We start from the raw sequence: 14,209 nt of genomic DNA, 5'->3' as shown, positions 1-14,209 counted from the left end.
AAATCATTGACGCGTACTTATAGCATTATGTAAACTAAACACATAAGAATAAATATAAAATCGGATGCATATTTTATTCTATAGAAAGGCTTTTGGCTTCCCCTTAAGGAATAGGCGTCAAAAAGTTGATTTATTATTTCCCAAAATTGCCACCATTTTATCTTACGCAAAGATATAGCCTTCGCAATGCTTATAAAATTGTTTTCCGATTGCTGGCATGATGATGATAGCGTAAATTGAAATAAAATTAGCTATTTGAACGTTTCCAATATCCTGAAATTCTCCTATAGCAAGGTGCAGTGGCACTCAACACAGTTCTTAACAATATTATTTTGAAGGGTAAATACTTGGGCTTGTTGGTACATGATCGAAGGGAACAAAATGTAGCGCACCAAGACAAGGACAGAGAAAGAAGACACACACAGCGCTGTGTGTGTCGTCTTTCTCTGTCCTTGTCTTGGTGCTCTACATTTTGTTCCCTTCGAATATTATTTTATTTCTCGCATATGACAAAAATTCATAATACTATATTTCTAAAAATTATTTTTGTAATGCGCACCTAAGTACAATCGTAAGCAAAACGCTTTGCAACATGTTGATTTTCGTGGAATTTTATATGTATTTCTGCCAATATGCGGGTTTGTCATAACCGCCACGGTGGCTGAGTGGGTACGAAGCTCGGCAATTGACCACAAGTATCCGGGTTCGAATGCTATCGCTGCCACTGTGTTTCGATGGAGGCCAAACGCGAAGGCGTCCTTGAGATTTGCTATTTAAGGGCACATTAAAACTTCTAAAGTGATCGCAATTCTTCAGTAGCCTTCCAAAATGGCACTCTTGCTTCTTGCACTCCCACTTTCCTCTCTTCCCTTACGGCGTAATCACGTGTCCATGGGGAGGTGTGGCAGATACTGCTCGTTTTATTTGCTATGCACCAAATTGAGTTTTACAAGTTTCGCTCAACAAATGCAGTTAGACCTTCCCTCGGCTTAAAGATCAGCCCGATGGAACCAAGCAGGCCTTGGATTTGCACTTGGAGCTGCAGTTCTAAAACCTAAAACGACGAAATTGGATCACCGCGCCTGGGGCGACATCATGCCCTCATCGTCTTTGTCACCTGCAGAGCCCGCTGCATGGCCACTCATAGACGCTGGAAATGAAATGAAAATCGCATTTGAGAAAATAAGCAGAACACTAACTACCCCTACTAAGTGGATACTTGTTACTACATGTGCACCCGTCAATCACGGGAGATAAAAACATTTAGCTGCTCGCGCGAAGGGAAAGTGTATACTATGTGCCAGGAGAGACTGAAATATGAAGGCAATGAAGCTGAAGAGTAGTAACTCGTTTTGTGCGTCTTGATTACGCAATGCGGATGATACTCTTACAGTTATCACATTTTTCTTTTAACGCTATGGCATCAGTGCCGGCAATATTTTGTTTGTATACTCTTTAAACAAACGTAACCAGGTCTTAGTAGTGAATTTGTTTTATTGACTCAAGATTATTTTGCTCTTTATAACACACTGTCATACCGTACGTCGCATACACTGTGCAGTTCCAACCTTTGGGAAATATTCCAACTTTCTTCTGTTTAGTACAACGTCGTAGTTCAGAATTCTCTGCAAAAAAAAAACACAAAGAGTTTTGCTTGCGTGAATTTCTCAAGCAATTACATGAATAGAAGTTTAACTTCTGCCCGCCAGTATTGATTTCCTTCGTACTGATTTTAGGAAATAATTGTTCTTTTTTGCAGCCTTTCAGCTGCTGTCATACCATTTCGCTGCCAATTTGCTAGTCTTAATAAACGATTGGAATTTGCACCCACATATGTGCCTCTAAACGTATGCTCTTAAGCACTTTCTTGCACCACATGACACAGTAAAGAGTCCATTTTCAAATCGGGATTCACTGTGCGAGCGACCTTTCGCCCTAATACACTCATTTCTTCCTAAGTGTCTCGGTAGTTTAGGGCCGTCTAGAAGAATTTATCCGGAGAGCTTATAAGAGTGCCAGCGCATCTCTTCCATTCTTCTTTCCTTTTGCAGCCGCTCCTCTTCACCCCTAGCACTCCGTCAACATCAACTAGAAGTGCTTTTTAAGGGCTTGCAGACGGTGCTTAAGGCCTTCCATTTGTGGACTTTGATATCGTGTATCTGAGGCTAACAAGAGGTCTACCATTGTTACGCTAGACCACCACGTATCCTTGTAAACCATATACCTCGCGCCGTTGCAAGCACGAACCTTCTTCTCTCTTTTACAACCTGCAGGGAACCAATCGACTTCGCGGCCGTTTTGTGCGTAGGGAATTTTCTGTGTATCCTTGATGATCACATGGCTTAGACACAGTTCTAGAATTTATATCCCTACGTTTTATTGGTTTTACTCCACCCGTTATAAAACCGCGTCCTCTATTATTAACGTTGCTACCATGGACGGCTGGGGGCCTCGTATCAGTTATTATTATTATTATTATTATTATTATTATTATTATTATTATTATTATTATTATTATTATTATTATTATTATTATTATTATTATTGTTGTTGTTGTTGTTGTTGTTGTCGTTGTTGTTGTTGTGCACGAAGAAAGATGTGTCCTGTGCCGTCTGTCGTTTAACGCTGAAGGGAGCGGGTAAGACAAAGGAAGAAAAGGACAGAAAATGCAGACAGGCAGCTATATATAAATTGAAATCGAATAAGGTAGGAAACTAGCTTGAAGCGGAGTTTATCAAGACCTTTTATGAAGTGCTCGGTTTTAATGTGAAACCTTTAGTGACCTAGCTGGAGTCTAGGTCGTCGGCTGGCCAGATTTAACATCCAAGCGGAAGAGCTGTGGAGTATGCTATGCGGCTCAGGTGTCCACAAAATATGCACCCAGAGAACCAAATCGCTCGCCCCAAGGCAGCTCAGAAGCTCTTCACAAACACTATGGCTTCTAGCCAGAGACCGTTTACGTGGACTCTGCCTCATACTCCTCCCGCCATGCGTTCGCTCTCAGCGCTGTCTCCAGCTCCCTGCAACTGCTCGCGGCCGGCACTATACTCTTCCTTCCACTTCCCTGGTGGCTGAGGAGGCGGTGTTTGACCTACTATCCGTGAGTGCCACCACAATCTTTAGCGACTCCAAATAGGTCAGTATTTTGTACAGTGTGCACGTGTGCGCCTCGTGAAAAGTTACATGGACGCAGAGTGATTGCGGAGGCCTGTCCGATGTGCCGGGTGCACAGTGGCCTAACACGTTCGCCGGTGGGACTCAAGCAAACTACTGTATATTGTGCCATAGTGTATATATTTCTTTTTATTTTTATCCACCCTGTCCTTCACCCTATTGCTCACCTCTCTGATTTCTTCTACCGCTTCCTCGCTTTTCCTTTTTCCTGCCGCCCCAGTTCAGGTGCTTCAGATATCAGATAGCAGATACCGGGGCTGCAAACATCTTTTCCTTCCTTTGTATATAAAAATAAAATAACCATTACAACAACTCTAGCGGAACGTCGCCGGTGGTCGGATCCCTGGCCCAGCCTTCCGGTTCATCGCCTTCCTTCCCCCCACCATACCACCCTATTCATTGAACATGGATGCCCGCTCATACCATCGTTTACACAATGCCTAATGGGCCTGTAAGGTATTTTCAAATCAATAAATAAAAGCAAATAAATGGCGAAATGCACACGCATTTTAGGTGACTGTTCTGCCCAAAGCGATAATTATCGTAGACGCCCATTTTGTTCTAAGAAGCAATCGTCCTTACTGTCACGGAACTCAAGTCCATAAACCTATACAGCACAGATAATGACGTCACAGAGCGCGAGCAACGCTTCGCAGCAGTTCGGGAAGCAGAGTGGAGCGCGGCGCTTCTGTAGCAGACGACGCTCTTCCCTGGCGCAAAGGTCGACACTAGCGCCGCGGTGGCGGGGGCAGCGGCGGGCCGCCTGCTCCCTACGGGCGTGCCGAGGAGATGCGGAACTGAAAAGGATCTATAAACGTTTGCTCATACGGGTTACTCAGGCAACGAAGCAGCTCACTCTTTTGCCCGAGGTTACGACAGCCGAGCGAGGACTGCCACCGCCTGGGGAGAGCCTCGCGAGCGCATGGTATTGTATCGCGAAATCTCTCTCTTTTACACTGATCAACGAACCATCAACCCTCGTCCTCATATATGTCTGACCAAGCTACAACCGCTTAGCTTCAGTCCCGTACTTTCCCATCCCCTGCTTTCTTAGGTTTAATCCATCCAGGACTGTTGTCGCCACAGTGCACCCTGCGTGGGGAACCTAAAGCTGATTTCGAGTATATTAGGATTAAATGCTCGGAATTCCACCCTCCAACAACTTGGCAACTATCCGACCTCGAGCGATGTCCAGTTCTGAAACGGCCGTCCAAATGCAGCTAGCGGACTTTGGTTTGGAAGTCGCTGGGAAGCCCCAGCTTCCGGCCGCAACATGTAGCCAAGAGCTGTCCCGTCATTAGGATGTACTCGCTTGAGGCTGCCAATATGGCGTAAAGTTTTTCACCCCCCCCAACGGAGAAAATGTGACGTGAGAGATGCTGTGGTTTTTCTCATCGTTCACCTATAGACGAATATAAAATGTCAGTGGGGGCTAGTATTAAACCGTCAAAAAGCGAGAGGACAAAGTCTGGCTATGAGTATATACTGAGCCATCCATTCCTCAAAACCTCCGGCTTCTTCGACTACAGGGCCTTAGTACCCGGGCTAGATCACGACCGCCGGCGGCTGCGTTTCGATGGAGGCGTCCGTGTGCTGTGCAATGTCAGCGCACGTTAAACATCCCCAGGTGGTCGAAATTACACCATAGCCCTCCACTACTGCTCCTCTTTCTCTGTTCCTTCTTTCACTCCAACTTTCCTCCCGTCCCCTACGACGCGATTCACGTGTACGCGGAAGCGAGTGTGATACATACTTCTCCTTTCCCTTCCTGTGAATCAATTATCATTACAAATATTATTATTATTACTATTGCTTGATTAAAATGTGGCATGACCATGACGTGTTCAAGTGTAGGTACCCACCATAGCTGGTGTCCACTCGAAAGTATACTGTGTCCTCATATCCTCGAAAGCTAACTAAAAAAAAAATATAAAAGGTGATCTTCCCCTGATTGTGTGCAGATGGCAACCATTGCATTGTGCTCACCCAAATGTAAATTTTTGCCTCCCTTTCTCTAAAGCCTAACTAATAAACAAAATATGGAAAATATCGTGGATTGAAAAGCCAAAATAACAGGGATTACCGTGACATTTCACAGCTTTCACTCGTATCAGTATGTTTAAGCAATGCTTGAACTTCCACAATTATTTCTTACTTGTACGTAGTACCTGCCGAAAATGGGGGCACCTCAGCTCTGCGGTTAACAGCAATAGCTCCCGTTTTCGCCCCCCCCCCCCCCTGCCTTGCGAGCCGTCTTGCGCGTGCCTGCACTTTGCCGTTCATTTCATCACAAATGTTTAATTTTCAGCCTCTGATTTCTCATACATAATATTTATCATACAGTCTAAGCTGCCACATTATGTGAAAGGCTACTCAATACAGACAGGTATAAAGCCCCACCTATGGCAAGCAGCCTGAACATACCTGCGTGGCCTAAGGGTAAAGTGCCTGACTCGGGATACCGAAAGCCCGAAGGTTTTGTTTCCCCCTCTTCTTGCAACTTAAAGATGTTGGCCGCGTTTGCCAAAGTGATGACAGCTCCTCACACCAGCTTACAGATTCATGTACGTAATTCTTCGCTCACAACGCCGACGCTGTGCTATCTGGAAATCAGGATCTTTATCGCTATCACACTAAAAAGGACCCACTGAGGTGGTTTCTGGTCAAAGATTTTACGCCCCCTCCCCACCCCTCTACTTATTCTCAAATGGTGGACCACTTGTGTTCGAATCTGCTTAGACCTAGCACCTAAAATCTGTTCGCAACGTGCGCTAATCGTCGATCATGAGTCTAACATTCAAAGGGCGCATAAATCGTTCTCCGTGTGAAAGGGCGCTCGTTATTCAAGGTCGTCATGAGAAGGTAGTTTCAGTAAATTGTTATTATGTGAGAGTGCATGAGGGCGCACAACAACGCTCTTATCGAGTCTTGATTTATCTTTTTTTCTTTCTTGGACAATATAGGGTTCGAAAAGTCCAGTCAGCCACTGTCTCAGTTGGCTTTCACACAGATCGGCAAAGAGAGCTCGTTCTTTCTTTGCAGAAGTTGTGTAGAATTACATCGATAGCAGACAGTGTAAGAACGCATGTCTGCATATTCTCTTTGTTTCAAACAGCCATGACCGCGCATTGCCTTCGGTATTACCGATCGATTGCCCTTGAATTGCTGTCGATGCAGTCCCATTCCCTCCGAAGGATCCATGTTCGCTTCCGTGTCCGTCATCTCTGATTTCTAATGCCACTATCCACATAGTTCCTTCAACATTCGCATCTATCTGAAACCTTAATATTAGTTTAGCATTTATTCATAGTAACGGTCAAATTTTTCGCACCCACTCGCGGCAAACTAAAGCAACACTCATCCGTAGCTGCAGCCAAACATGCCAGACAACCTACCGCTGACGAAAAACGCGAACCTGCTTCAAACAATGTAAAATATTATGCCTGAATTGCATACACCAGAATACTATGTTCTGCCTCGAACGAGCTTTCAAGAGATGGAGGCATTTAAATGTAAACTTTCGCTTCCCGCTTTCTCAGATCGCGCAGCCATACTTCGAGTTTGTGGGCCAGTGCATTCCCCAGAGAAGGCTTGCAGAGCGCGATGAGCGGCGACGAGCAGTTGTCTACACCCCAGCTCTGCACCCGAGGGCCTCCGAAAGTTTCGTCCTGCGCGTACACGGCATTTTTTTGCTTCAAGAATGAAGCGCATAAAATGGCGCTATGGAAGCTCGAAGACAGCAAAAGGTCGAAGCATAAAAGCGACAAAGACTGTAACACTACTCAAAATATGCGCAAATTGCTAGTTAGAAACTATACGCATATGTAACTCGACGTTTATGTCCAGGTCGAAGTCCTATAGGCACGAAAACTTTCATTAAAAGCCTGTTCTTAAAGTGCCGTCTGCCTGAAACATAGCAGCAATGATGCACACTAGAATATTTATGGGCAGATTAAAGTAATATTGGTGAAAAAGTTTCAATAAAGGCCTGTTTCGGGAGTCGCATCTGCCTGAAACTTATTGTCCGTAATGACAGGACGGCCGCATAGAGCTTCGAATTCTTGAACCATCGTAACGCCAGAACCGAGGTCATAATTGTGGTGGGTATTTAGTTTTTCCCTAAGAAGCTTGGATAGAACCACGGCCGACCGAGATGGGCAGGAAAGGATGCACTGAGCACTTGGGAGTTCAAAGGCTGAAGAGCGAGAGGGACAAAGACGCGGTGCAGAGGGTTACTGTTGGCCGTGATTTATGAATGCAAAACATTTGTAGAGCTCAACTAAGCGCCTGAACGCATTCATCAGTGGGACCTATTCCTCAGGAATAGGTCCCACTGTAATGTGCGGAGTGTTAGAATACTACGGGTCAAGGCGCTAATCGGGAAGCACCCATATTTCTTGAAGAAACCAAGTAATCCAGTCTGAAAAGTAAAAGTCGTTGGCGCCTGCGGCGTGGTACGGATCGCAAAGCGGATACGACCACGCGTTCAAATTTTGGTTCGTACGGGAAAACGCTGCATGGTAATGCTATAGAACTAACTTCCTCTACAATTTAAGTGACAGAGACGGCACCACCTTAAGCAAGCAAGTGGCTGTTTACTGTTGTGCGATATGATACTGTGGCACGGGATGCCTAATTTAGTGGCCAGGGAGCTACCTTCCTTTACAAGGTAAGTGACACAGCCAGCACCGCGTTACGCGAGGAAGTGGTTATTTACTGCTATGGTTCGAGACTGTGGCACTGGCTGCCTAGTTTAGTGGCCAGGGAGATGACTAACTTCCTCAACAAGGTACGTGACAGAAGCGGCACTGTTTTACGCGAGCACGTGACTCTTTACTGCTGAGCGATGTGAAACTGTGGCACTGGCTGCCTAATTTAGTGGACAGGGAGATGTTGAAGTTCCTCTACAGGGCACGTAACACAGCTGGCAACGCCGTACGCAAGGAAGAGGCTGTTTACTGCTGTGCGATGAGACTGTGATACCGGCTAGTTAATTTAGTGGTCAGGGCGCTAACTTCCTCTACAAGGTAAGTGACACAGGCGGCAACGTCGCACGCGAGCAAGTGGCTGTTTACTGCTTTGCGATGGGATACTGTCGCACTAGCTGCCTAATTTAGTGGCCAGGGAGCTGGCAAACTTCTTCTACAAGGTACGTGACAGAGGCGGCAACGTCGCACGCGAGAAAGTGGCTGTTTACTGCTGTGCGATATGATACTGTGCCACTGGCTGCCTACTTCAGTGGCCAGCTTGGAGCTGACTAACTTCCGCTACAAGGTAAGTGAAAGAGGCGGCCACTTCTTGCGCGAGCAAGGGGCTGTTTACTGCTGTGCAATGTGAGACTATTACCCTGTCTGCCTAATTTAGTGGCCAGAGAGCTCTCTAACTTCGTGTGGATCTGTCCCTGGGTGAAGAATATAATCTTTACACGATGCCTAATCGTATTCACTTCGGTTTAGTGAAGTGCGTGGTCTTCAAAAAAGCCCAATGAGGCCTCTTCGACGCTTTGTCGCCTCTCCCGGCAAGATGCCGAACTGGAAAAAATGATGACGGGCTAGTAAATAATTATGGTTATTGTTCAAGGTCGGTCTCATCGCATCTCCCACGCGACTTAATTGTTGCGCAAGGATGATGAGGAGGAGATGAGGTGCCTTTTAAAGCTGCGAACACGCTGGCGTCATTGCGTGTGGTTCGAGACACAGAGCTGTGCGCAGTCGTCGGTAAGTAATAGCTAGCGCAGCCGACTCGTCAAAAATAAAAATGGCCATACTGTTATACTGACGCTCATGCCGCAGAGTCCTGGGTGGTTTATGCGATTCGAACTCACAGGCAGTCAAAGCCTTTCGTCAATCTGGTTCTAGCCTTCCCTCGAGAACAACTGGGAAGTTTTTTTCAAAATAACAGCGCCCATTTTCTATGGACTTCTCATCTTGTTTCGTCGATACTTTGGGCCGCACAAAATCCTTCGCCGCGTCGGACCACTGGATTATGAAGTCATTCCCGACGGAACGTCAGCATCACAACGGCGACGCGCACGCCCAGAAATTGTACATGTTGTACGAATGAAGCCATATTACGCGCGGTAAGAAGCTGCGGTGTTTAAACTTTGTAGTGTTTATGTTTAAGTTGCTTTGTTTTGGAACATCTAGGCGATGTTTTTTTAAGGGGAGGCAATGCCGCGAAACCTTCAAAACTGTATTGGTTGTTTTTAACAGCCTCCAGCATGCAGCCTTATCACTGTGATTCTGGAACGCGTATCAATTCTGTATTTCGTGTTTGTTCATGCTCGTTGTCGCGATACGACGCGTTATAATTTTTTTTTTCGCGAACGATGCGCCGAGATCTGTCTCGAAGATTCCGGCCACTTGCGTTTGTTTCTACAATGTTCCAGGTTGTGATAGTAGCAGTTTGCGACGTTATCTAGATTGTTCTGAGCAGCCTTTAAATTGAGCGTTGACGAGTGTGACGGGCATTCTTTGTTCGACGATCGACGAGCACGTTTGTTGCTATCGCCGCCGCCGAGTTGCTTAGTTCTTTTGCGGGCGCAAGTCAGTCCAATAAACAGTTTCTTCAGTGCAATCATCGATTCTTCATTTGGGTCACCGACCTTGTCACCACCACGTGACAATATGTTTATTAAAGTGATATATAAGTTAGGACCTGAAATTTAAGGCTTAGAGCCTCCGCTGCACTTTGTGTTGCTCGTTTGTGAGTTCTTTCCATACTAAATTACAGTTTCCGTATGGCTTTGTATGCCAATTATGGGGTGACAGCATGCGCGTGAACACCGTAACATAGCAAGCGTGACCTTAGGTTTGTCTCTAGAATATACCTTAATGACATCAAGGAGCAATATCATATGGGTTCATGCCTGTGAGCAGTGGAAAAATATGAAATAAATTTTTATGGAAGAAAAACGAAGCCTAACTCACTTGCACTGCATATCTTCACGCAGGAGCTCATACTAGGAAAGTAGCGATCTCCATCCTTGACATCCACTGGCTCGCACTTCCGCGAGGTGGAATTGTAGTGGAATCGCCGAATGGTGCCATTGTCTGTCTCTGCGTTAAACGTCATGCTGCAGTTGTTTAAGCGATCATAAACCAACTTGTAGGCTGCGTGAAAAGAAGGACACATTGCTTTAATGTTCACAAAAGTCAAACATCCGCGGGAATGTGCATGTAGTGTATCGAAAAAAGCCCGTTTATATAGTATGGAGAGGAGTGAGGAACTGCTCTGCTTATTATGGTATGGTAATGGTGTGGTGGCGACAATGAAGGTAAAAAACAACCTAAGTAAAAACAGAGATATTATTCGCTACGGAAATTTTGCAACAGGGATATTTGGCTATAGTAACACAGCAAATCCAATTCAAAGTTCCAAATTCCTTTCATATAAAAACCAACCAAGAAAAACATTGAAATCACGTTGCTCACTGACTCAGTAAAGATTAATCTCTCCCACTGATTTGGCGTGCGATTACAATACAACTGAAACCTGTCACCAGAAACTGAAAGCTAGCTTGTCGGCCCGTTACAGACCTGAGGAGGTGCAGGAGAACAAAATTATTTCGAATAACTCAGATCTCGCTTAAGTGCTTTAATGCCTATCGTCCGACTGTTTGTGTTTTGTACTCTATCGCTCATTTGCTTCTTTTGCGATGTTGCAAGTAATGACGAGGCCTGAAAAGAAAGGTGTATCGACACATACATTTCGTGCTTCAGTTCATTTGCTGCAATCGATCCGCGATGTTTAGAAACAGAGGAACTGCAACCCCAAAAAGCCCCAGCACAGCTCAAATAATTAACTATCAAGGAATTTATCAGGACCGGTTTCGTTTTTGATCTCCCCGAGTATGAGCGCACGATGACTTCAAATATTCTAGAACCAGTGTTCCTGTATATGCTCTCGCAGGGTGCTGAGTTGAGCGTCTGTTTTGTCTCGCCATTCCGAGTGCCATTCGCCAGAGAGGCGATCACATGACTTTTGTGATGTGTCCAATTCAATTCAGGTGTTAAAATTCGGACGGCGAAGCCAACTTTGCCGGCACAACATCCAACAAACCCTCGTCAGCTCGACGCCTCATTTGAGCACGCGCTGTGGGATACATTTCACGCATTTTTCATGCGCACCTGTGGCATCGGGCTTGTTCTGCTAGTGCTATAGTGACGGACGCAGTCGTCACCTATGACTGGGTGCAGTGCGCCACACTGCACCACCCGCACTGGAAACGGCAACGCGTTTACGGAATGCCATGTGGAAGCTCGGCGGCTAAACTGCGTCGGCGTCTGAAGTGCTTTTGGGAATCAATGGGCCGTGATAAGCGCGCCCCGAAAGGAACTCGATTATGCGAAATAAAAAGTTCGTCTTATTTACTCGGATTGCTGTCATTATGACCATGTTCTGTTAAGCGGCTATGTTGAATCAACTGTCGCGCTACCCGTTGATGTACAGAGGTGAGCAGACATGTGCGCTGGAGAAGTGTGTATGGTCAATGTGAAATCTTGTCGCAGCTACCTTGTTGCGGCCACTTCGCTTGCTCTTTTATCGTTCGTGTAGGTATAAAGCAACGCATGGGCTCAAGCATTGCCTTTGAGAAGCTCTGCCTGCCTTATCACTTTTTGTGCTGTGTAGGCCGCAACTCGAGCACCTACTCCTCACCTCTGCATACATGTTAATTAGCTTGCACTTAACTACTTCTTTGGACATTTTGGTCGCTTCCCACGGCAAATTTAAGGCGCGATTTTTTTTTTTCTGATGAGATATGAGTGAAGCAGTAGGTTTTTCTTGCAGCATAACATGCCAGGAGTTCGTTGTTTCCTGCTTTTCTTGCGAATTCCGGGACTAATTTCGCAGCGCACGTTAATTCCCAGTTAACGTACCACTGGTATTTCGTCCTCATATCTTGCAACCGCCTTACCGCTGTACACAGCTGTTGTTACTCAGGAAAATGTCCCAACGACATTGCCGAAGCAGCTTACTAAGGCATTTGTGTCAGGGTAGAAGTGTATTTTGAGTCTTTGCCCGATTGAATTATCAGTGCTGTGGCTGGTTCTAACTGCCATTGGCATGCCAAAAATTTGAAGACGAATCGTTTCGCCTGCTCTTTCACAATCCCAAAGAGGTCTCTGGAATAATTGGTCATGTTCTCTTTGACAAAGACAGAGCTATCTACATCACAGAAGGCGCTCCTTTTGGCGAACCATTCGTCCCTTAGCGCCAAACAAAAAAATCGTACAAGAATAATGGGAGCTCTGTCTTTTTTCATGGACAGGCTAATGTTATAATGAACCTAAAATCTACAAGTTGCACCGATTTTGATAGCTTTCAAGTTAAACCAGTTAATGTTTTTTGCGGATCTCTTAGCGCCATGCTTAAGGTACATCTTTAACTTGTCGCTCACATTAGGAATATTTCCTGCACGAACGAAATATGCAGACGTAACTGTTATTTTCAAAGGAGGTGATAGAAACAAGTTGGCAAACTATAGGCCAATTTCTATTCTTCCTGTTTTTTTTTTTTCGAAGGCGCTTGATAACGTATTGCTCAAAAGAATCGACGGGTTCTTTTCTAAACATGCCTTAATATATGCCAGTCAGTTTGGATTTCGAAAGGGCAAGTCCGCGGAATCTGCTGTACTCTTGGAAAAGGAAATTATTTTAAATAATATCGAAGCTAAAAGTTTGACTCTTGGTATTTTCATAAACTTTACAAAAGCATTCGACCTTCTTAATCATGAAATACTATTCTGTAATTTTGAAAGCTATGGTGTCCGTGGTCTTTCCCTCCAACTCTTTCATTTTTATTTAAACATGCGCCAGCAGGTCGTCTCGGTCAATAACGACAAGTCTAGCTTCCTTTTCATTGAATGTGCTGTACAGCACATTACCTTCTCTGCCCGTTCCTCTTTAATGTCTATACTAACAACCTTGCGACCATAGCCTATCATAAAAGTTGTATTCAGTACGCTGACGACCCAAGTTTTTTTCTTAGGGGCTTTTCTGCCGACGAACTAATCAATATTGCAAATATGGTTCTTTGTGCTCTTCACAAATGGTCCACAGCTAATGGTTTGGTAGTTAGCTCTAACGAGACCAAAGCCGTGTTTTTTCGACCCCTAAGCCTGGATATCACTGTAAACAATACTGTGCACCTAAATAATAACATTATTGACATTGTAAACACGTTCAAATCGCTCGGTGTTGTATTCGACTCTCGCATGAGGTGGTCTGACCATATAATGTATATTGAAAGCAAGCTTACTAGATCTGTTGGCTTCCTCTAGAGACTTGTGTGAATACTATGTTTGGTATACTATGTTTGAATATCGTTCACTTGACTGTCTTAAACTATCACCTCAATGCTTAAACGACTTCTCGAAAAATATTGCTGGACTTAAGCCTTACGTAAAACCCTTTCATACCAGAAGTAAACAAATATGGGACGTTCCTCGAACGAGGACGTTATACGGTAACCAGAGCCTTCGTTTTGTATTACCATGCATACTAAAACATTACAGCATACAAAACCCAAACATATTTACTGCCTCAATTAAGGACTTTAAACTGTATTTCATTAATTCCGCACTGTCTTTCTGTACCTTCCGTTCCTTGACTTGAACATTACTATAAGAATAGTCACTTTCTTTTCATTTCGTTTTGTCATGTTTGCGTGCATACAGTTAGATGATTGTTGGCCGTTAATTTACTGTGCTAGATTTTCATTGTTTTCATTTGCTGTTTCATTTGTATATTCGTGCTCTTTCTGTGCTTCATAATTTTTATGTTATGTATATGTTCCCCTTCATTTCACACGTCTTGTTGCTCTACCTTTACTGGGCCTCGAGCATCTCTCAAGCTATCGTTGTAGCTTTTCGCCTGAGGCCCATTTCCTCTATATTACTGGAAAATTTCCTAAGTACCATATGATCCTGATCATATTTTTTTCCATTGTGGCTTACCAATCACCTGTGTTTGCATGCTTAGCATACTTTGTGTTCTTATTGTTTTGTTACTGTCCATATTGTTCTCCTCTTACT

General features: G+C 44.6%; 1 protein-coding gene across 1 annotated transcript in view; it reads right to left on the bottom strand.

Annotated features, from left to right (window-relative positions):
* Positions 1–1,073: 1,073 nt before the first annotated feature.
* Positions 1,074–14,209, bottom strand: part of LOC146196212 (anticoagulant protein rhipilin-2-like) — a 35,087-nt gene continuing 21,951 nt past the window's right edge. The window contains exons 3-4 of the mRNA XM_084596949.1: positions 10,104–10,286; positions 1,074–1,150 (exon numbers count right to left, since the gene is read on the bottom strand). Coding sequence (XP_084453075.1) covers positions 1,074–1,150; positions 10,104–10,286 — 260 coding nt within the window. The remainder of the gene's footprint in view (positions 1,151–10,103; positions 10,287–14,209) is intronic.

This window comes from Amblyomma maculatum, chromosome 3, assembly GCF_055883805.1.
Source record: "Amblyomma maculatum isolate TAMU_Amacu chromosome 3, ASM5588380v1, whole genome shotgun sequence".
Classification (NCBI taxonomy): domain Eukaryota; kingdom Metazoa; phylum Arthropoda; class Arachnida; order Ixodida; family Ixodidae; genus Amblyomma; species Amblyomma maculatum.
Note: the sequence above shows the minus strand (reverse complement) of the source record. Positions and strands in the feature narration are given on the sequence as shown.